The sequence below is a fragment of the Rattus rattus genome, chromosome 9, assembly GCF_011064425.1.
Source record: "Rattus rattus isolate New Zealand chromosome 9, Rrattus_CSIRO_v1, whole genome shotgun sequence".
NCBI lineage: Eukaryota > Metazoa > Chordata > Mammalia > Rodentia > Muridae > Rattus > Rattus rattus.
Window position 1 is genome coordinate 86,715,203 of NC_046162.1, and position 24,160 is coordinate 86,739,362.

At 42.1% G+C, this 24,160-nt stretch overlaps 1 protein-coding gene across 1 annotated transcript; it reads right to left on the minus strand.

The window, feature by feature from the left end:
• Nucleotides 1-545: 545 nt before the first annotated feature.
• On the minus strand, nucleotides 546-23,332 carry Ddx52 (DExD-box helicase 52). The gene is made up of 15 exons (XM_032913933.1): nucleotides 23,178-23,332; nucleotides 22,001-22,199; nucleotides 17,066-17,199; nucleotides 15,571-15,756; nucleotides 13,569-13,712; nucleotides 12,668-12,779; nucleotides 11,230-11,302; nucleotides 10,236-10,439; nucleotides 9,215-9,305; nucleotides 7,509-7,631; nucleotides 7,268-7,418; nucleotides 6,673-6,748; nucleotides 4,899-4,970; nucleotides 3,098-3,184; nucleotides 546-984 (listed from the first exon to the last, which is right to left on the minus strand). The coding sequence occupies exons 1-15, from the start codon at nucleotides 23,262-23,264 to the stop codon at nucleotides 927-929; spliced, it is 1,797 nt and encodes a 598-aa protein (XP_032769824.1). The 5' UTR covers nucleotides 23,265-23,332; the 3' UTR covers nucleotides 546-926.
• Between the last annotated feature and the right edge of the window lie 828 nt (nucleotides 23,333-24,160).

Sequence of the window (24,160 nt, forward strand, 5' to 3'; positions counted from 1 at the left end):
GGCTCCAGTCTTAAGTGCTTCAACTTGTACCAAACCGTTTCTATTCCACTGTGCAAAGCAGGTAATTAAGTAAAACCTGCACACTGCACACTGCCTTGGTCGGAATGGCGAGGGTGGATGAAGACCATCAAGCCTCAGCAAAGATAAGTGTCTGAGACAACGAAGCCAGGTGTATCGTGTAACGGGAATGTTCTTCCTTATCAGGGTGGGATAGAATGAATGCTATCAGCTTTCAAGCAAAATCATCTTGAGTGGAAAGAGCATGGTTAAATGACAGAGAATGGAGTCAGATGGGGGAGGCTGAGCATAATCTTCCAGTTGCAACACTGACAGTCAAGCATGAGCCTCCTCACCAGTGAAGTAAAAGTACATTTCAACAGACTGCAGTTTCCAATCTTCTGGAAGTTGGATAAGCACAGACGGGGACCTCCTCATGGCTCATACCACAAGACACATTAAAGGGAGCCCTAGGCTTCTTCCTGTGGCTGGCCTGTGTCGCCGTTCTTGTTCACACCCTACACACACGGCTCTCACGCACACAAGTGTGGATGGTGCATGCAAGCTCAAGGTTTTATTTTAAAATTCTGTTCCAGATGCCTCTCCACAGCATGCATCACACTTTCCTTCACACTTGAAGGGCAAAATCCTTAAGAGTTCACCACATGGGTGTTATTTTAGCATCAGCTTTGTTCTTCTATAAGAAGTAGCTCTCTAGATTCAGGCAGAAATGTCAATGCATGTTATTTCCATTGTATAAATCCCATTTACAAAGTGAAGCTTGACGTGTCACTAAATCAGGACCATTTTGTTCTCTCCTACCCTTGTTGACTTAAAATGTTTGGTAAAGATGGTTGTAGGTACTCCATGAGAATTCATGCCAAGTTCATAAATTGCACTGCAGGGATAGCCTTCTAAGGTGTTTATTTTTAACTTTTTCCTTTAAGAGTTTCTTTCTTCTTGCTGTTTTGGCCAGCAACCTTTTTCCTATGAAAAGGAAGACATGGTGAATCAGAAACTCTATAAATTTACTTCTATAACCGAGGCTAAAGAAACATGTGCTAGAATACCGTACAGCAAAGCATCTGAGGAACTGGAAACAAAGATGTTTACTAGGCCTCTGCCTAGCATAAAAATCACTGTCCACTTGAAAAACATTATAACCAACTACACTACTACACAGCACAAACGAGAGTCTGGCCTGACCTAAGGGTTCTGTGCTAAGTACTAGACACTGTTTGCTGTTAAGTGTCGTTTGCATTTCTCAAATGAAGACAACGAGGCAGACAGATAAAACCTGCTGCTCATCACACAACTTGCCCAAGTCGTCCAAGAAAAGTTCCTATTAGAATCAGCTTTTAGGCTCCAAATCCAAACCTGCCCCTCGCCACACCAGGCTGGGTCTGTAGGGCCGGAAGGGAGGCCTCTAGACAACGAGGGATCGGGTTCCAAGTTGAGTGTGGAAGCTAAGCTGGAGACATGAGCTTATGCACCCCAAAGCAACCTGTCTCTGTAATGGAGAAGGAGCACGAACCAGATCGTGATGGATCTTGGTCTTATGTTTAGAAAGACGGTCTTTAAGTTAGAAGAAATGGGAAGAAAGCCTTAGTGTGTGGCTGATACCACAGACTTAACCAGCACTCCCAAGGCTTCTTGTAGCTAAGCTGTAATAAGCCCAAAGAATGCTATAAACACAAAACATTTAAAGTGTAGTTACTCAAAAGTGTTTAATGTAAATAATAATAATAATATAAAAAATAAAAAATACTGCTGTATCCTATTAAATTCAACAGTCTCCATGCTATGCACCATCTGACTTTCAGGTTCCAGAAAAGCCTCCACCTGAGAGAAGTGCACTTGTAATTTTAGCTCTCCTAAGAAGTAAGACCCTGAAAGGCACCTAATGGTCCTCATGATACTCCAGACAAACAAGCTGCCACACAAAAACTGTACACACACATCACATTCCTACATTACTATATTAGGAATTCATAAAACTGAGAAAGCACCAATGGAATTTAAATTACTATGCTTCCAAATCTTTAAGTTTGTGGTGTGACTTCCTCCACATTCAATCTGGAAAAATATCAAAATTCTGGGATAGGCTGTGCACTGTCAGCACTTGGAGTGGACTTTATTTCTACAGCACTAGAATGCTGTGCAAGCCTCCTGGTCTGCTAAACAGTTTCAGACGACTGATCGCTTCCTTCTTTCTAAAGACCTAAATCTCACCTGTCTTTAAACATGTCTACCTCCTTGACACTTCTCTAAAAGTACCAGCCCCCCAGACCTTCCCCTTATGCAAATTCCTTTGTTTAAAGCCATCTAATGTTCTCGCATGGCCTGTTTTACACTAATTTCTCTACCTCATCAGCATCAAGTCTCTGTAGTGAACTGTGCTAGTCTAAGACAGACAGACAGACAGACAGACACAGACAGACACAGACACAGACACACACACACACACACAGAAGCTGCCAGATTCTATTAGAGAACATGCTATTCTAGAACTGGGAAATTTGTGAAAAGTATCATCTTTTTAATTAGGATAATAGAACTCAGAATATTCTGGTAAACCCCTACCAAAACATGTAGCTTCCTAGCATTAGTAGATAAAACATATCTATTTGTATCCTACAAGACCTATACTAAGTATTCCCCCACCCCTACCCCTGCCCTGAAAAAAACCTAAGTTAAGTAATAATTTTTAAAGGATACAGTGCACCTCAGCATAAGCCTAAGATCATATGACATCCTGTTCAGGAGACAGAAACTTCAAGAAAGGTTTGATCAGTATCTGTCAAGGATCCTAACTATTGGCTTCAGCAGCATGACAGACAGGGCAGAGTATGAAGTGCAATTCTAATTCATAGCAAACTTTATTTTCAAATATGACAGGAAACCCAGATGATTAATATAGATAGTATAGATACAGAAAAATTTCAACACTAAAATATGCAAATTCCCAAATCAAAGGCATTCCGAGACATATTTTTACCATATCCTATAATGGATTATCTATGTATTCTAAAAATGCCTCTTAAGGAGAAACACTGTCTACTCTAATTATGTATCAATTTCTTACCATATAGGTACTTACTGTTTAGCTTGCTCTAAGAAATATTTTGGAGTTGTACTAATGCTCTCCCTTTCCAATGGCTTCTTAATCATTTTTTTCTTTTGTTTGCTGGAAGTTAAGAAGTGAGAGAGGAAAGAAATCAAGCACAAGTTCATTTAGAAGCTGCAGCTACATGAGGCTCTACTTGTTTCAGTGGATCAGATCAGCTGACAGCGCTTACAACTGCTCTGTAAGGTCACAGGAAATCAACCTTTAAATCACACTGGCAGTGGTTAAATACATTCTGAGACAATCTCATGCTCTATGTCAATAAGCATTAAAGAATCTCACTCGAGACAAGTAACCATTATTAGTAATTTAAGCACATTTCATCCCCTGAATAGTTTTTAAGAATCCAATTTCAAAAATGAAAAGCTAAGAAGAAACTAATGTATTCTAAAGTAAAATGTTTACTTAAAAAGGCTTTAAAGGCACCTCACTGTTGGGATTAGAGTATATTGAAGAGGAAGAGACCTGCAGACAGGTGCTGAGTACACAGGACTGTGAATGCAGTAAATGTCACTCGGCTACACGCACAGGAAACTCAACAGGCAAGAACAGAGGGAAGGAGCACACCCAGCTGATGCTGTTAGAGAAGCCACAGCACAGCCTTTCCCTTTATAATGCAGCGTCTCCTGTTCGGCAGATGCTGCTCTGCACTTTGGCCCTTCCAGCATGCTGTACATGCACAAAATTTTGTAGCCATGCTGGATGGCAGCAGGGAACCAGAACTCCAAGTAAGTCACTCAACAATGCAGGTGACAGATACTCTAGCAGGTGTGGGACCCAAGCCTGTAATCTCAGTAATTAGAACGTCAAGGCAGAAAGAGTGCTGTGACTTTTAAGTCAACATAAGTAAGGAGTGAGACCCTGCCTCAAAAAACACCTGAAACCACATAAGCCCTGAAAGCCTACAGTTCACTGGGCTACTGTGCTAGAATGTTTGGCAGATTAGATGTGCTTTAATGCATTTTTTAACGCCCGCCCCCCTTTTGGTTTTTTTGAGACATGGTTTCTCTTTGTAGTATTGCCTGTCCTGGAACTCACTCTGTAGACCAGACTGACCTCAAACTCTGAAACCCACCTCCCTCTGCCTCCTGTATGCTGGACGACAGGCATGTGCCACCACTGCCTAGCCCGTTTTCTACTTATAATACTTTCAGTTTACAATGAGCTTAGATGATCTTAAACCTGTTATAACTCAAGAACCATTTGTATATAAGATTAAAAACATGAGGCTGGAAGGACGGCTCAGCAGTTAAGAGCACTGACTGCTCTTCCAGAGGTCCTTAGTTTAATCCCCAGCAACCACATGGTGGCTCACAACCATCTGTAATGGGATTCGATGCTCTCTTCTGGTGTGTCTGAAGACAGTGACAGTGTACTTACATACACTAAAAAAACAAAAAGATTAAAAACAGGAAAAAGTTTGCCAGGCATAGTGGCATACATGCCTTTATAATCCTACCGTTTGGGATCAGAGGCAGGCAAATGTCTGTGAATTTGAGGTCAGCCTGGCCTACATAGTGAGTTTCAGGACAGCCAGTGGCTACGTAGTATAACTCTGTCTCAAAAACAAAACAAAACAAAAACCAAATAAGCAAAAAAAAAAAAAAAAAAATGTAAAATTAAACATGCACCATTCTGGGGTGTATATACACACACATACATACACACACACTTAAACTACAAACTAAATAAAGGCAAAGAGGAAGAAACAAAATAAAAAGCAAGAGTGTGTAAAGACCCAGAGAAAAGGCCCCGAATGAGTTTAAATGCACACCTTAGTAGTTTCTGGAAACCTTTTATGTATTCAGGTACAGGACAACCAGCCTGCTGGATAACATTGGCAACACTGAAAAAGAAACCCACAAACCAGGAACACAGCTCATTAGTGTACAAAACCCTCTGTACAACACAAGGGGAACTAAAACTACACAGAATATTCCAGAACAGTCTTCTCAGAGAATACCAACTGCTGTCAAATGTAACCACAATAGATCCCTGAGAGAAGCAGTCACTGGACTGAAATCAATACATGGATGAGTAACTGTAGGCAGCAGCTGCTTCCAATCCTTAGCAAAGCTGGAGGTAAGCCTCAGTTCATTAAGTGACAGGATCACGAAGGGTTGGACCACCAGATTTCTACATATAATAACCCATTTGAGCCTCACAATGACAGTGTGGGAACTCCTACAAACCCCGTCTTACAGATGAAACACTAGTGATCATATAGCTAGCCGATGCTGGAGTCATCAGTCATATCCTCGTTCGTGATTATTAAGACACCTGATGTCTTCCTTCAACCCCCCAACACTATCGGCTCACACACATCATTAAGTAGGAAAATGTAACCTCCCCCACGCCTGAAAAAAGGTCATTGGATTTTCACAGCACCTAAAATCAAAGAGTGAGTATATCTAGTGGGAACAGTAGATAAGCTGAAAGCAAGACAAAGCATGCTGACAAAATGGAAGCTTTGAAGGCACACGTATAGAATGTAGGTGCTATCAGTAATGCTTCAGTCAAAAATTACCGTAGGCAGTCAGAATACAGAGGACACTGCACCTTTACAGCTGAGGTTGGTGGCACAAGCCTATAGTACTAGCTATTGGGAGACAGAGGCAGGCAGACTGTGAGTTTCAGGCCAGCCTAGGCTACACAGTGAAACCCTGTCTCCGAAATCAGAAATCTGCATAAAAATCTATAATGATGAACTAAATTAAGACTGGAGAGTCTAAAAGTGTACGATATCCAGACTTCAAAGGGCTACAACTGACAAAAATAAAATGTGCCACTAAAATACTTTTTCCTCTATGGCAAGTGATTCTGGGACTAAATTTCAAACTCCATCTGGTCCCAAAATAACAGAATGGATGCACCATGGTAAAAGAGGGCCCTGACTGGTACAGAGATTTCAGTAACTTTTCAGTAACCCACAACCTTAGCAACAAGCCCATCACTGCAGGATTTGGGAGGTATAGGCTGTGAATCTGATGACAGCATGCTACTCAGAGACTAAAGCAAGCCTGAGGTACACAGTAAGAGCCCCCACACAAACACACACAATTAAACAATAAATAGCACTGCCCAACTCTGGTGAGTTCTGTTACTCTGAAATCTAAAACTAAATATTTCACTGTCAACACTTCCAAATTCTAGTAGGGGAAGAGCAAAAACATTGTCCCTGGATCTTTCCCCTGATTCTTGGCCTCAAACTTGTGGTGATCTACTTGGCTCTGCCTCCTAAGTACTAAGATCACAGGCAGCAAGCATCACACCTAGCTCATGGCTAAAATTTAGTTAACTAATATATCAGTAACAGAATTTAGTTAACTAATATACAGAATCTGGGACACAGTCATTTGTAATTATCTACTAATACACACAGAAAAATAATGGAACACTTTTATCAGCTGCAACCAAAATACCAAGCTATATTTCCTAATTTACATGCTTCTTAAATTTTTGGATGGTGGGGTGGTAGGAGTGATGCTAGAATCAAACACACCAGACAAGAGCTCTACAACCCAGCTACATCCCAACCCTTAATTTACCTTCTTAGTAATGGTTTATCATCTTCGGTGAAAAATGTAACAGCCTTTCCCCTATTCCCTGCTCTTCCAGTTCGACCTAGGAGAAACCAGACCATGAAAATGTTTTATTTGTTTGTTTAACTGGACTCTCAAAGTTTACATAAAGGACTTTGAGATTTGGAGAGATGTTTCAGTGGGAAATCACTTGTACAAACAAGAGGATAGGAGTTCAAATCCCCAAAATCCACGTAAAAGCTAGAGCAGTAAGACATGTCTGTAATCCGTGTCCCTATGTTAAGATGTGAGGTGGAAATGAGGGACTTCCTGAAAGCTCTGAGGTCACTATCCTGACATACACAAGGAAGGGCAAGAAAGACACTACCTCAAACAACTGGAAAGTTGAGGACTAACACCTGATGTCTTCCTCCTCCAACCCCCCACACTATTGGCATGCTCACACACATCATTAAGTAGGAAAATGTAACCTCCCCCACACCTGAAAAAAGGTCATTGGATTTTCATAGCACCTAAAACCAAAGAGCGATATATCTAGTGGGAACGGTAGAGGTGCTGAGAAAGATAAGTAGGCAACAAGGGCATGGAAACAAAGGCTCACCTATCCTATGGATGTATTCCACTGAGCTGGTTGGGAAGTCATAATTGATGACCAGGTTTACGCCTTTAAAGTCAATCCCTCTTGCAAGCAAGGCTGTACAAATAAGAACCCAGATTTTCCCTGCTCTGAAGCTGTGGACTGTGTTATCTCTCTGGTGAAAGAAGACAGATTAAATGCTTTAGTACCAGTCTACACAGCAAATAGGCAGTGCATGATGTTTGCAGTACAGTTGACTTTCTACCTGCTGCTGTGTTCTTTCTGCATGAATGACGTCCACATTAATACCTTCATATATGAGCTCATGGAAAAGCTCTTTAGCCCTTTCAATGGACTGAACAAAAACAAGGACAGGTGGATTGAAACCCTAGGAGAAAGAAGCAAAAACTCAGCACATATAGCTTGTCAGAAAGAATACAATCAACACCTCATAACATGTCTCTAGTTCACAAACAACCCATTCAATTTAGTGCATTGTCCTGGCAAGTTTTATGTCAATCTGACATAAAACATAAGAAATCTGGGAAGAGGGACTCTCAACTGAAACACCTCCATAAAGATTTGTCTGCAGGCAAGACTGTAGTGCATCTTCTTAATGAGTGATTGATGGGCCAACACACTGAGTGGTGCCATCTCTAGGCAGGTGATCCCAGGTGCTATAAGGAGCAGGCTGAACAAGCTACCGGAGAGCAAGCCATTAGGCAGCATCCCTCCAGCGCCTCTCCATCAGTTCTTGCCTCCATGTGCCTGCTCTGATGTCCCTTAGTGATGGACTCTGATGTGGAACTGTGAGCTGAAATAAACTCTTCTTCGCCAAGTCACTTTTTTTTTTTTTTTTTGTCACAGTGTTTTATCACAGCAATAGAACTTCTAAGACATACACTTCTATTGCCAGTGTCTCAATCCACCTCCATCTTCCTCACCACCCATCCCTGAATGGCATTTCTTATCAAACTAATTCCAATAAACTTGCCTTCTTATAATAATGTATGCCCATGCTAAAACCACCACCTCTTAGCCCAGGACTTTGATTCTGGTCATAATGTAAAACTGTCTTTAATTCACCTACTTACTACAACTTTAGAGTTTTCCTGTATCTTTAGTTCTAGTTGTCCCAATGTAAACAAATACAAAATCCCTACTCCCCAACAGAATCAAGAAACACCTAATCTTTATCACCTAGAAGCTCTCAACATTCTATGGTCACATCTGCTGTCACCTTTGAGGTAGAAAGTGGTACAGCTCCAATCCCTAGGCTGTCCAGCTCAGAAGTCCATGTCCTGGCTCCTGTACCATGCCTCTTCTAGGCCCCAGAGATGTAAAACGCCTCCATAAGATTTCCATCTTCAACCATCCTAACTGCTCTACCATTAAGGCAGTTGATGTATCTGTGCTCATTTAGAATAAATTCCAAAAAGCAGACCTACCACTTATACTTTCTGCTTCCTTACCCTGAACCCACATCCTTTTATGTAAATGAGTGTTCTGCTTACATGTATGTATGTGGCCAAGTTTGTGCCTGGTGCTCACAGGGTCAGAGAGGGTGTCAGGTGCCCTGGAACTGGAGTTAGAGATGGTTGTGAGGCTCCATGTGGGCGCTGGGACTTGAACCCAGGTTCTCTGAAAGAGCTGTAAGTGCCCTTAACCACCAAGCCAACTCTCCAGCTTCTTAACTTTCTAACCAAGGCTTCTCCTCAGTACTTATTTTGTGATAAAAAAACAGAAGCAGACTGAGGGCATCACTCATTCCTCAGTGCCCCAGGTCATCTCTATCGAACCAGCAGAGATGAGAGAGTGAAGGACACATGGACAGGCAGAGGTGGACTCAGGGCACTACTCCAGCAAGAAACAAACACCTCACCATGCACTGGATCAACACTAAATACAATGCAGGATGATGATCAAATGTGGATGACCTTTACCAGAAGTCCAGAGTGCACTTGAACATACCTTTTTAACAAGTTCTCTCATGGCCAGAAGTTTTCCAGTCTCAGATCCAACAAACAGAAGCTCTTGTTCAACAGTTTCAACTGCAGAATTCCTGCGAAGAAAAATGTATCTTTTACGAATCAAATTTTAGCGAGGCATGCTGGTAAGGACCTGCAATCCCAGCACCTGGGAGGGTGGCACAGGGCTCTGTGAGTTTAAAACTAGTCTGCTGGGACTAGATGTAAAAAAGCTTTGCTGTCTAAAAACAAAACAAGACAAAAACCAAAACCCCAAACAGCCAGGGATGGCACAGAGCTTAGGTAAAGTTTCTTGCCGGGTAAATGGGTCAGCCTGAGACTAAATCAACTCCCAAGAGTTGTCCTCTGACCACCATATCACCTGTGTGACACAGCACCAACTTTCCCAAGTCTGTCCCTCCACACATGGTTCTGGGATCTACCTCAGCAGCAAGCTTAGTGGAAGCAACCCTTACTGTTGCACCATCTTGCCAACCCAGGCTTCTCCTTGATCATTTTTTTTAAATTAAGGTAGTGCATTTACTTAGCACAAAATGCTTATCTAGCTCAAATCCTTTTCCAGTGCAGGAGAACGGAACAGAGATCTCCTGCTACGTAACTGCTCTGTCAATCATGGAACTACATCCTGGTGCTTATCAAATTCACTTTTTATACCAGAATTACTTATCACATGGCTAAGTAACAGCAGTAGGACCATGCAGTCCTACTTACACAATCAGAGAAACTAAGTATGGGTGGCCACAGAGTTTATGGCATGTTTTGTGAAAGAATGAATGAATGATGCTAAGATGAATAAATATGCAAACATGAGAATCTTCATTGTGCTATTCTGAAAAATCCTTAATCTTGACTTTAAAAAGCACATTTCTATCGGTCAAACTTCTCTCACTTGGTGTCACACTAAACAACTATCTCAGAGTCAGAACAAAACAACAAAACAACTCCCCACACGCCCAGTCCCAAGACAACGAGTGAGTGGGTGATGTGAAAGAACAAGTGCTCACCTTGCTCCAATGGATACGGAAACTATGTTATCCAGGTTGAGCTTGCACCACTGCTCAACATCATATGCGAAAGTTGCACTGAACATTGCTCTTCTGACCTTGGGGGATGTGCAGGCCAGGAAAATGGAAGCCAGCTGGTCTCGAAACCCAGTTTTGCCATCTTCGAACAGTTTGTCCGACTCATCTACTACCAGCCACTCAACACTAAGGAACAGCAGAACAACCTGTGGTTACAGATCTGGAGGATGCACCTCCAAATGTCAGTGTGCATGAAACAAGTCCAACAGGTACGCTACTTTATCAAACGAGAAAAAATCCGAGGAAAATGACCACAAACACATGATAAATGAAACTCAGTCTTTAAATCCTCAAAGACAAGCTGTATTAGCAACAACAGCAGATTCCTTCAGGATTCCTTGACCTTTGCTAAAAGATGCGAAAAGGTCTTGGGGAACATGTACTGTTTACTCGAGTGTGCAATTTTCTTCCTGACCAGTTAACTCCCAGTTTTCTGCTAGATAATTTACATTCTTATTCTCAGCATAGCACTGCCATAAGCTGGCAGAGAATGCACCAAACGACAAGAAAAGCAACCGAGAACAAAGTAACTGTGATGGATTGGCACTGTTAACTCGACAGGACCCAAAATCACCAGAGACAGGCCTCTGGGCCCGTTTGTGAGGATTATCTAGACCAGGTTAACTGAGGCTGGAAGACCCACGCTACAAACGGCACTGTTGGGTTGGGATTCAGATAGAATAAAAAGGAGAAAGGCAGCAAATAGCCAACAGCCATTGCTGTCCTGCTTTCTAACTGTGGATGCAAGGACTCCAGGCCTCACCTTCCTGCCCCAGAGTCACAATGAACCATACGCCTTCAAACTGCAGCCTGCCCGCCCTTCCTTCCCTAAATTTCTGTTTGTCTAATAATCAGTCACAGTAACGAGGAACCTAGTAACATAAGCAGGACAGGGAAAGGCAGGAGAACTGTGTACCTTGTTAGGTCTATCCCTGGCGGCTCCTGCTTCAGCAAATAGATCAGTCGATTTGGAGTGGTCACAAGGATATCTGCAGGAAACACAAGTAGGAGGGATTGCAGACCTAAGATGCACTCCTTAGAGTACAGAAGTAAACCTTCAGAATTTCAGCTAATAACCTTAAGTAGGAAGGGAGGGGCTGTTAACACAAAAATCAAATTGTTAGTAAGCCATACATATTTTCCCCTCCACCACAGTGTAAACCTCTTCCTCTATCTCTGCTCTCTTTATTACAATTTGAGCAGTTTCTTCAACCTTTTCGTTGCCTGAGCCTGAGTCTTGCTGTGTAGTTCAGACTCCCTCAAACCCGTGGTCCTGTTACCCCTGCCTGAGTGTCAGGTTAATAAAGTCAAGGCCTGCTATTATAGGCACCAGGCAAGAGCTGCAACCCTTGACTATACCTGGAGCCATTTCAACTTCTAAGAGACAACACCGTATCATCCTAACACCAGGCTGGCCTTAAAACTCTGATCTTCCTGCCTCAGTGGTAAGACTGCAGGTGCATGCCACCATGCTTGGCTTGAAAAATCTTAAATAAATTCTCAGAGCTCAAGTTAAAAGCAAAGCCTCTGGTTAATATAAGTAATCCAATCATATCCACCAAGGTATTCCTATGACAAGATTAGAAACCAAGGGCAAGAGGTAAACCCTAGCACTGCTGACACTGTGAGACACCCAGCTTTCTGCAGACAGCTGTCTTGGGCATTGAGGGGCTTAACAAGGGTTCTAGCCTCCACCCCAGCTGCAACAACTACAAGTGTCCCTGTGGTGACTGGTGGGAGAATCATCTGGGACACAGGCGTAGACCTTCTGGGTGAAAGAGGGAGGAAAGTTCATGTTCAGCTTCCTCAGAAATAACTAATGAAAGCAGGGCACGGTGGTGCCGCACACTTTTAATCTCGGCACTTGAAAGGCAGAGGCAGGTGGATCTCTGAGTTCAAGGTTAGCCTGGTTTATAGAACGAGTCCTTAGATAGTAGGGACCATGCAGATAAACCCGTCTCAATAAAATAAAATAACTAATTAGGGGCTTAGAGATGTGCCTCAGTTGGTACACTAGTTGCCTACCATGCACAAAGATCTGGGTTTGATTCCTAGCACTACATAGCCTGTGTGTGGTGGTGCACATCTGTGATCCCAGCACTTAGGAAGCCAAGCAAGAGGCTCAGAAGTTCAAGGTCATTTTCAACTAAATAGATTTGAAGCCAGTATGAGTTACCTAAAACCCTGACTTACACACACACACACACACACACACACACACACACACACACACACACACACACACACACACACACACACACACTCTCTGACTTGTACTGTAACAACTTTTATATAGCAATTAGGACCTTTATTATTTCCAAATCCCTTACATACACTAAGCAGGAAGTTCTTACCAAACTTCTTAGATGATTTAGGTCCAAATTTCTTAGCTGCTATTGCAGCTTTGTGGATCATATGTATCCTGAATCCTGTACCCTCAGATATTTTAATTAATTCTCTGTGAATCTAAAACAAAGAGGTAAGAGAACCGACGTTAAAACATGAGGCCTGGGCGTGCAGCTTCTTTTATGCCTTTGGTGTCCCTATTACCAACCACAGAGGGACCTGCAGTGCGCTGCAGGATGGCCTGCAATGTTCAAGACTCAAGATCCTAAACCACTTCCATGAGACAAGCAAACTCCTTCCATCTGCTGCAGTTTTCAGAATGAGACGTCCTACTGCTTGGCATGTGTTTTATTTATACACTGGGAGAGTGGAACTCATCAATAAGCTTTTACTTTCTTAGGAAACTGGGGTATTTTCTTTTCCTTTCTTCTTTTTTTCAGACAAGGTCTCACTCTGTAGCCCTGGCCAAAAGCTCACAGAGACTCTCTAGATCCCCTGCCTCTAGAGTGCTGGGATCAACGGCATGTGCCATGCACTCAGCTGTTTGAGAATTTTCTGAGGTATGTAACCAAAGCTGAAGATGACTCTGGAGTACGGATCCTCTTCTCCACCTCCCTGTGCTGGGATTACAGGTGCGAGTCACCATGCCCAGCAATCTCTCACTTTTCTAAATGAGCAAAACAAGTTTCAGCAATGAATATATCACTGTACCCCCTCAATCTGAAAGATCTTGGAGCCTTTACCAAAGAAGCATGATTGTCAAATTGCATTTTGGAAAATTGTAGATATTTATAAGAGCAGCCCATATGCTGTTTTATACAGAGTACACTCTTTTGAGAGCTTTCCCAACTTAGCAAGAAAAATAACAAGGCACACACAAATACATTCTCTCGAAACTCTAAGTCATACCTGGCTGGCAAGTTCTCGGGTTGGGGATATAACCAGGGCTCTAAAGCCTTTATTTGTGGGTTGTTTCAGCTGCATTAAAATGGGGATGCTAAATGCCAACGTCTTCCCGGATCCAGTAGGAGCAGAAGCCAGAAGTTCCCGACCCTAATGACAGAGCATAGCAAGTACAGGACAAGTTCATCAAGCTTTCAGAGCCTGGTTAGACAACGTGAGCGGCCATGAAAACAACAAATAAAACTGAACAAATAACCCCGACTCACACCCTGCCACTTAGAACTGAATGAACTAAACCCAACTGTTCACACCTACCCACTTCTCTAATGGCCCCCATCTATTTTTTTCCAATACCCTACCCTCGACACCATTGCCCTAACAGTGTTAGAGCACTGCCACTAATGTACATTTGAATGGTAAGCACCATGGACAACAAAAACCCAGAAAGAATCAGAACTACTACTTCAAGTTTTCTTTCCCATAAACTCTGTTACCAAAGCACATAGCACAACTGACCTTTTACCCCAGTATCTGTACTGTTCAATCCCCTTGGGATGAATTTGTTAAATAACACAGTGAGTCAATGTTAGAATTAAACAGTGGGGACAACCTGGGTGACAAGAATATAACAATCTTCAAAGGGGTCACTGTAATTTTTAAAGTCTTAAGCTGAATAATGGTAGAAATAACCTAAGAGGAAAGTAATGCAAATTTAATAAATGTGAATTAATAAAATCACTCAAACACACGAGTCTATTTCAGTACATCAAGTAAAGAACTAATGGAATGGGGTGTAATGGGGTCATAGCTTTCCTCTACTTTAATTGAAGGCCAGCTGATTATTTTGTAAATGGGGAGAGGGAAGAAAAGAGAAAGAAAAAGGGAGAAAAGGAGGAGAGGAGAGAGGTAGGGGACTTCTCACTGTGCATTTGTTAGTTTATTTTTGTAGACAGGGTTTCTCTGTGTCACAGCCCTGGCTGTCCTGGAAATCACTGTATAGACCAGGCTGGCTTTAAACTCAGCGATCCGCCTGTTTCTGCTCCTCAAGCACTGAGAGTAAAGGTGTGCGCCACCACTACATGGTTACATCATTGTTATTTTTTAAAGTCCTCAGGAAAGTTTAGTTTCTAAACAATTCATCTAATTTGTACTTCTATCAACAAGTGATTCAATAAGCATATCGCTAATGTACTCATACGGTAGAATGCTACTTAGTAGCACAGGTGTGATAAGTTTCAAAGACATTAAGTAAAAGATTACTGACAGCCCTAGAAGTAAAATCCTAGAAGTAAAAAATATGGCAATCAGAAAACTGTTCTGTTTTTTTTTTTTTCTGGGTAAGAGAGGGTAAGGAATGAATGAATGGGGCACTACAGAATTTTCTGAGGTATACAGAAATGTACAGCTCTGTTGGAGAACAGTTGTGTGGGTTACACAGTGTTTAGACTTAAAGTCTCTGTGCTTTATTGCACGTGAAGGATATGGCAATAATAAAGAGTGTGGGAGGCAGCGAGGAGGCCAAGTTAGAATATGCATGGAACTTTAAAAAGCACTTGTATTTCTGTTGCAGCTTCTGGGCATTTCAAACTTAACTAAGAAAGAAAAGACAAAACACAGCCTCCATGCTCGGGGTTTAAATGCTTCATGAAAAAGAACACTCAAGTGTCAGGCACTGAATAGCACACACCCAAAGTGCCAGCACCTGAGAGGCTAAGGCAGTAGGATCATGGATTCAAGGTTATATGTGTACTCAGACACACAACACACAACACACACACACACACACACACACACACACACACACACACACACACACGAGGTTCTAATAAAGGAAATGATGGCATCTACTTGTAATGAGCAGGTTTTATGGGGTACAAACACTTGAGATGGACCTTCAAATCAAACAAAAGACTTAATAGGGGACTAAAGGTGGAAAGGATTTCAAGGGGCCAGGAAGAGAACGGAGACACAGGAGAATGTTACAGGCATCCTAGATCTTCATACTCACGTGCAGCATAACTGGGATGGCTTGCATCTGAATTGGTGTGGGCACCTGGAAGCCTGCATCTAGAATATTCTGTAGCAATCGAGGACTGATCTTATATTCTTGATCAAGTTGCTGAAATGTAGCAATTGGGTCAGGAAGATCAGTTCCTTGGACATGTATCTTGTGTTTGTTCCGAAAGAAGTTGATCTATAAATTGAGACAAAGGAGTCAACATGGATATGACTAAACAACAAACAACAACAATCTTAGATGCTTTCCAACAGCAGGAACAGTTCTGGCATAAGCTATAGAGACACAAGAAGCTTTCTGCTTAAATACAAGCCCCCAATCAACACAGACACTAAGTACATTTCATGGTATTCACAGAAAACCCTCCAAATGATGGGACCCACCTGTCTGTGTGCACTGTAATGTGTTTCTGTCACACTTATATAACTTTTAGAAACCTGCAGAAGGCAAGCTCTGAAATTATGTTTTCAATCTGGTTCTTAGCCTACAAATGCCAGTGCTTTTTAATACTTTAAAAACAAAAGCAAGCCCATCCGCCCTGAATTTCTTAAAACTGAATGCCAAGGGTGTCTAGTGGTACTGACTGGGCAACTTGGTCATCTTATAGTCCACAGAGAGCCACATTTTGGTGTCTGGGTCACTAAAGCACAGCACTGCAGTCTCCACCAGCCAAGTGGCAAGGGTAGAGAAAGCAACAGATTCACTGCTCTTTAATGTCCTATAGCCTATCACAAATAGCTTCCTTAAGAACTTTATCCCTCTACAGGTAAAGTGGCTTGGGAGGTAGAGGCAGGAGAATCAAGAGATCCATGTTGGCCACAACAAAAAGAATTCTAATCCTATAATCCCTCCCAGAAAAAAAAAAGCTTTTAAACATTAAGTTTAACACTGAAAGAAAGGGTGCCAAATTTTATGCTTATCAAAAGGAGTTAATAAATTTGAATTGAAAAATAATTTATGTATATGAGTATTTTTGCCTGCCTGCCTGTATGTATGTATGTACGTATGCATGCATGTTTAGCATCATGTGTGTGCCTGATGACCACAGACATCAGACAGGGCATCGTAGTCCCTGAAACTGGAGTTGCAGAGGGTTGTGAGCTGCCTTGTGAGTGCTGGGAACTGAGCACGGGTCCTCTGCGTCCTCTGCAAGAGCAGCCAGTGTTCTTAATCACTGAGCCATCTGACCAACCCACGAAACTTGAAATTTTAATTCTAGGCACACTATTACTTTTGAAACTTGAGGAGCTCAAGAACTCTTACACATACATGCTACGTGTCCATGAACAGCCAGAACTAAATCCATCTGATCTTACTGTAACTATAACCAAGCACCCAGCACTGCACAGATGGCTTCTGTCAGTCTTCATCAAGTAGAACCTAGACAAATGTAATTAGTTTTCTATCTTAAGAAAATAACTTCACAAATGGGAAGTCCAGGGAAAACTCTGTGCACACTTTTGGGAGATGAAGGTATTTTTCAAACCTTTTCCTTTCTGAGATGCTCCAACTTTTCTGAAGTTAATTTCTTCTCTCCATTGGCTTTTTTATCTTGAAGCTTGGCTTCCACAGAGGATGTCCACTGTATAGTCCCGTCAAGGTCTTCTTGAGCAGGAACGTCTGTATTTTAAAAATCAAAGGTGCCAAGCGCAACAGTGTTAGGTGCGCCAGCCAAACTGGCTACACGTCACACTAAACCAGAAAAGGCGCCAGCAGATCCAATGGGAGAGAAGTGCATGGAAGGCCAGGGGTGGGCGAGCTGTGACGCGGCAGTCAGAGGCCGAGGCTCGCCCTCTTCCTCTGGTTGGCTGTCAGCTGTGACATTAAGACAACTGTATGCGTCAAACAGGATGTGGACTGAGAAGTCCACAAGGGCAGTCGGCTTGTTCATCAAACATCGAGCCAGAAACTACTGTGATAGAGAAAGACCTCATGTGCAATAGCAACGAAATGACCGTGCTTGGGGCCGTCCATGTCGTAGAGACAGCAGTTCTTCCTGTATCTGTAAAGAACACTGGCTCAATTAGAAGCAGATCTGATTGTCTCAGTGACCAGATTAGCCATCTTTAATGTTTGTACGGTACAACAAATATGTGAGAACAATCTAAAAAAAAATTCTATGAGTAGTGAGCAAAGATCTTCAATGAATATTTTATGTTTTTAGCCTGGCCTTGAACTACAGATCTTCCTACCTCCGCTTCCAGAGTGATGAGATTGTAGGCCAATATTAATATGCCTGGGTTTCTAATTGATTTTTTTTAATGTGTATGAGTGTTTTATCTGTGTATTATATTTGTATGCTAGGTAGCCAGGGAAACAAAAAAAAAAAAAAAAAGAGGCACCCCACCATCTGGAGTTATAGGTGCTGTAAAGTGCCATGTGGGTGCTGGGAATTCATCCTGTACGCTCTGAAACAGCAGTCAGGGCTTTCATCTGCTAAGCCATCTCTCCTGCTCCTCTGTGGCATTATTAAAATGTACTTTTTAATTTCACTGAGACATAACTGACATGCAGTGAAACTGCATATATGTTAAAGTGTGTATGTGGACTGGCTGTAGCTCAGTAACTGAGTTCTTATTTAGCCTGGATGTGGACCAGGCAGCCCCCAGTGCACTGTGTGTGGATGATCAGATGCCTTGGCAGTCAGTCTGCCGCTCTGCTTTCTCTTTTTTCTTAGATGTACGGCCGCAGCAAGTAAAGGGGGTGACACTGGCATGGGATGCAAGGACCAACCAATCAAACAGCACAGATCAAAGACAGTCTGGAAGGAAAGGAGGAAGCTAAGTGCACCATAAGTTATAAGCCGACAGTGGTAACACCTTTAATCCCAGCACTTGGGAGGCAGAGGCAGGTCTGAGTTTGAAGCTAGCCTGGTCTAAGGAAGATCTCAACTTTCAGACCCACTATAGGCTATACAGTGAGATACCATTGAAAAACAAACACAAAGCCATGGAAAAAGAGTTTAATTCCCTGTTCATCTTATTTATTTATTTACTTACTTACTTAGACGGGGTCTCACTATGTAGCTATGACTGACCCAGAACTTGCTATATAGACAAGGCTAGCAAGAATTTAGAGATCTGCCTGCCTCTGCCTCCCAAGCTAGGATTAAAGCGTGTGCTACTATATCCACCATCCACTCTTCTCTCTCTCCCTCTCTCCTCCCCCTTTTTCTCTGGGACAGGTTTCTCTGTGTAGCCCTGGCTGTCTTGGAACTCACTCTGTAGAAGAGGCTTCCTTAAACTCACAAGAGATCTGCTTGCCTCTGCCTTCTGAGTGCTGGGATCAAAGGTGTGTGTCACCGCCCAGCTCCATTCATTCTTTATAACAAATAAACAAGCAGGATTGAGGATTTCAATGTTACAAAATGTAGTGACAAGTAGGAAACATAAGAGATCTTTTATTCTGTGCTAATTTCCATAATATATGAAGCTTACTAAACTAAGAAGAAATGGATGAATAACCTAGTACAAAAGAAATGTAAAATACGAAGAGATTAATTTATATATAGAGAAAACATTTTATTTCCAGTAGGTATCACAGGGAAGAATTACTTGAGAGACAGACAGAAATCGGGGGGGAGATGTTGGGGGGGTGAGGAAGAGAAGTGGGGAGGGAAGGAGAGACAGAGACAGAGACCCAGAAACATCTCCTGTAGGCAGCTTGTGGAGGAGAATCAATGGTGCCTAGCAATCTACGGTAAACTTGGTTCACATACAGCAGAACTAATAAACCCCAATCACCACTAATCCACAATCATATCTAACTAAATATAAATACATATATTATAGACCTACAGCCTACACACATTTATTACTGAATGGCTATAATACACATCTATGGCTTTTTGCTTGTCCAACATTTGAATTCCTATTTCTAAATTTGTGGCATTTCTTTTAATAGTGGACAAAAGTTTCACCACCTTCCTTGAAACTAGGGAAAAAAAAGGCTTTTATAATGTAATAGCAGAAACATGGAAGCATAATAAATGTTCTTGACATAGACATTAGTCAAACCAGGTATGTACTTGCCCTAGGAAGTATATATACAGTGTGTGTGACAAAGAACAAGACACTCAGTTTCTGAGTGACACAATGTTTCTGTAGATTATATTTAGTATCTAAATCTACTCACCAGCTCTGAATTCTAAGTATCTGTCGGACAGATACAGTCATACAAACACACAAAGTACAATGACATTTTTATAACACTGCAACAGCAAAAGTATAGGAAAAACTAAATGCCAATCATAGATGACCCTGTAAAATCAATCTTAAGGGCTGGCAAGATGGCTCAACAGGCAAAGGTGCTAGACCTCAAGCCCGACAACATGAGATTGATTCCCAGAATGTGCATGAGAGAAGGAGAAAATAGACTAATAGACTCCTGCAGAATGCCCTCTGACCTCCACATGTGCAATATCATATGAAAGCCCACGCGCACACACACACATACACACACACCACAAATGGATAAAAATATTATTTTTTAAAAATCAAACTTAATTGTGGAACACAATGGTTCCTATGCTTTATAAAGAGAGCAAGTCAGTGAATGTTCTATTGATTCTAAACAATTCCAAGATATCTTGTTTTTCTGTTTGGTATATGTTCTGTTTTGTTTTTTTAAAAAGGAAGGCAGTGGCAAAAGTATTGCCCTAAATTTAAGGCCATCCTGGTCTATATAACCAGTTCCAGGCAAGCCAGGAACATATAAGACCATCTCAAGAAAGAGGAGGTGGGAGCAGAAAGGAGGGACGGAAGGTTCCTAACAGACTGTAGATAGAGAACTTATATTTCTGAAATATATGTGCATATGAAAATAGTATATCCATCTTTTTTGAAAACAGGCACAGAACTGTGTGAATACAGTTATCTCAAGAAAAATACTGCACAACTAGGGAACAGGAAATGAAGTTTGGGAAAGAAATTTACTCCCCATCATTATATAATTTATGTATTTACTTTATACAAAAAGATTCATGGCTAGGAAACTTAATAGACATAACACATAAATGCTCCTACAGAGCATTTCCTATATGGGAGAGAAAGAAAAACTATGCAAAGGAAAAGAAAATTTAGAAAAGCTGAAATGAAAAATCCACAAAGCATATTAAAAGATAGTCAAAGCTGGATGTAGTGGCATGGGCCTTTAATTCCAGCACTCAGAAGGTAGACACAGGCGAATCTCTGTGAATTTGAGGCCAGCCTAGTCTACATAGTGAGTTCCAGGACACCCAGGGCTACCCTGAAACCCTGCCTCAAGACAAACAAACAGATGCTTAACTTCATTTAATTATCAAGAAAATATAAATTTTAAGAAGGGGGTGGGGCTGGAGAGATGGCTCAGTGGTTAGGAGCACTGACTGCTCTTCCAGAGGTCCTGAGTTCAATTCCCAGCAACCACATGGTGGCTCTGTAACAAGATCTGATGCCCTCTTCTGGTGTGTCTGAAGACAGCTACAGTGTATTTATAATAAATAAATAAATAAACAAACAAACAAACAAACACATACATACATACATACATAAAAGAAGGGGGTGGAGATGATGTAGCTCAGTGAGCAGACTACATATCTAGCATGCACAAAGCCCTAGGTTCCATCCCTAGCACAGCATAAAACCAGGTGATGGTGCTCATCTAAAACTACATCACTTGGGAGAGGGAGGCAGAATGAGGTGTGCAGGGTCACGCGTAACTACAACAGGAGTTACAGGGCGGCCCAGGGTACATACTTGCTTCAAAGAATAATAATGAAATCTAAATTAAGAGTTTCATTAATTAGATTGACAAAAAAACAAAACAAACAGGCAAAACAACCCCAATAATAGCACTAGGGCAGATGTGGTAGCTCATGCCTGTGACCCAGCACTTGGTTTAATGTGTTATTATTGGGGGTAGGGGTTTGTGCCATAGCATATGTGTAGACTTCAAAGGAAAACATGATGGAGTCACTTCTTTTTTGAGACAGGGCTTCTTTCCCTGTGTATCCCTGGCGGCCAGACTGGCCTTGAACTCAGCGACATGGCCTGGCTGTGAACTCAGTTCTATGCTTTCACCTTTATGTGGGTTCTGGGAATCAGACTCAGATCTTGTGACAACATCTGTATGTGCTGTTCTGTTTCCCTAGCCTCCAATCCCAGGGAGATTGGGAATCCTTGTTGTCAAAGAAAAAACCCAGTACAGGCAAAGGTGTGGGAAGTCAGTCTGCGGTATCTACTCTAAGGAAGTGGTGCCTATCTTTTCACAGAGCACTCCCACTTTGGGATTATTATTCTCCAAAGGCAATGCATAACTAGCATTACAGCAGCGATCAACAGCCAGAACCTGGGTATAATCCAAGGAATGGGTGGGTATGTGTTGTATCAGCTCACACTGTTTTGCAACTGGAAAAAAAAATGAGCAGAAAGCCAGCACTAACCTGCAGTCATCTTCCTTCTCTTCTTCTTCTTGGGCTCCTTACTCCTTTCCAGCAGGCCCCCTTCTGTTTTCTCCTCATTTTGGAGCTCCTGCTGTGTTTGTAATCCTCCACACTCATCTGAGACAGACTTCTTGTTCCCGAAGAAGTCTAGTCCCTTCACGGCCTCCGAAGAATCAGAACCGAATTTTCTTTTTCCTACCTAAAACCCCAAAAGTTTTAAATGAAATTTACTGCCAGAACTGTTTCCATTCACCCATGACTAGCAATATGAAGGACTCGAGTTCAGTAAGTCACCTTTTTAACCCTTTTAAACAAGAATCTGTTGAGCTAAGTAGTGTGTTCAGGCAAATGGAATCGAAACAAACAAAAACCCTCTCTGGCCTCCTACCAGTAACAACAACAGCAATGAATACTTATACATTTACTAGGATGTTTATTAGGTTTAAATTACTTCATTCTCACACCAACCCTACAAGGTAAATAGCAGTGAGACAGAAGAAAAAAAATCCAGATATCAGGAAGTAACATATCGAAGATCTTAGAAATATTCACTAGCAGACACAGCATTTGGTCCCAGAAAACCCTGTTCCAGCGTTCAAATGTAACCACAGCACCTCAGTCAGGACGAAGAAATACAGACATCACCCTCCCTAAAGGCTGTTCTTTTACAGTAAGGTTATGTTTAAAATGTTTCACAAGTGAGCCCCAACTGACTTCCTTCATGCTCACTACAGCTCTAAGAAATCCCCTTATTTCAGCATCACTCTTCTGGTTGTTTACTTAAAATGCCGTTGGTTGGAGTGATGGGGAAAAAACTGTCCACTACAGTACAGTTTATCTGCATATTAAGTCAAACCTGGGTAGGCTACGGTGAAAAAGTGCTTTCTTAGTTTCTAAGGGGCCTTGGAAAGGATTCCAACTTTGTGAGTAAAGTAAGAAGCCGGGAAACAAAAGTATCTGTGCCAGGCTCAACTGAGTTTATCAGAGCTCAGCAAACAATCATTCAGAAGTCTGGGGTAAATCTTAGGTCAAGCTGAATCCCAAAGGAGGGAAATGCTCCGGGTGGTCGGAGCCGGGCTTCGGGGCATCCAGCGTGCTGGCTGCCCGGCTGGCACCGGTCTCATTCTCCAGATCCCGCCCCTTCTCGGTCACTTGGCTCCCTGCGTACAGAAAGTACCTGGAATCGAGTAGCGTCTGCTGAGAACCGCTTCACGTCGAACTTGGCGCCGGCTCCGAGCCGGCGAAACAGATCGTAGGAATCCATCTTTACCCAGAAGGCCCCCACAGCCTCACAGCGCCTGCGTTTACGACTTTCTCTCTGCGACTCCTTCCGGACAGGCAGTGGGCGGAAGTAGCTCCAGGAGGCGGAGCCTGGCCATGACAGGCATGGAATGTTCGAGGGGGGTATTCTAGACTTTTAGTGATAGTTTGATGAACAGCAGGCCAAGATTCTGCACATTAGGTTACAGTTTAGCAAGGACAGAGGTACTATTAACCAGTTACTAAACTGAGGAAAACGGAAAGTGCTGTGAAACAAATTAAAAGGTGTGATGGACAGAGAAGGGGGTCGAAGCTACTTTAGTTAGATTGGTTAAGTTCAATCAAATGTTTGAACTGAGAAGGGGCCACTTTCCCAAGACGTGGAAACAGCATTCCAGATAAGAGGAAACCCATCTGAAGAAGGGAAAGGGTCTGAAACTTTGTTAGAACAGAAACCAGAATCTGAGTTTCTCTCCAGTGCCACAGAAAGAAGGAAAGACAGGGTGTTTTTTTTTTTGGGGGGGGGGGAGGGTCACGGGATGGAAAGAAGGAGGAAGGAGGGAGGGAGGGACGAAGGAAGAAATGAAGAAAGAAAGTCAGAGTGGCTGGAGCTAAGCTTACAGGGGCAAACAAACCAGATCTCAAAACTATAACAAGGGCATGAAGAAATATTTAGATTTTTTTTTTTTTTCTCGGAGCTGAGGACCGAACCCAGGGCTTTGTGCTTGAGTATTTAGATTTTAATGTAAACGTGCTACAAAAACAAAATCTGTGGAAGGGGCAGCTATCTTAGTTTATCTCATTTGATTTTTAGATTCATTTTCATTGTGTTTGAATTACTCAACTTTTTTATTTTTGTATTAACCTTTCTTCTGGAATGTAAGTCCAGGAATATGAAGA

Bases quoted from the DNA above. Each gene is read 5' to 3' on its own strand.
- Ddx52 (XM_032913933.1), bottom strand. From the start codon at position 23,264: ATGGATTCCTACGATCTGTTTCGCCGGCTCGGAGCCGGCGCCAAGTTC. The intron at 6,749-7,267 runs GTGAGCCTTTGT...GGTTTCTCCTAG, and splicing joins GGAATACATCCATAGGATAG to GTCGAACTGGAAGAGCAGGG. The intron at 4,971-6,672 runs GTAAATTAAGGG...TTTCTTTTTCAG, and splicing joins GATAAACCATTACTAAGAAG to TGTTGCCAATGTTATCCAGC.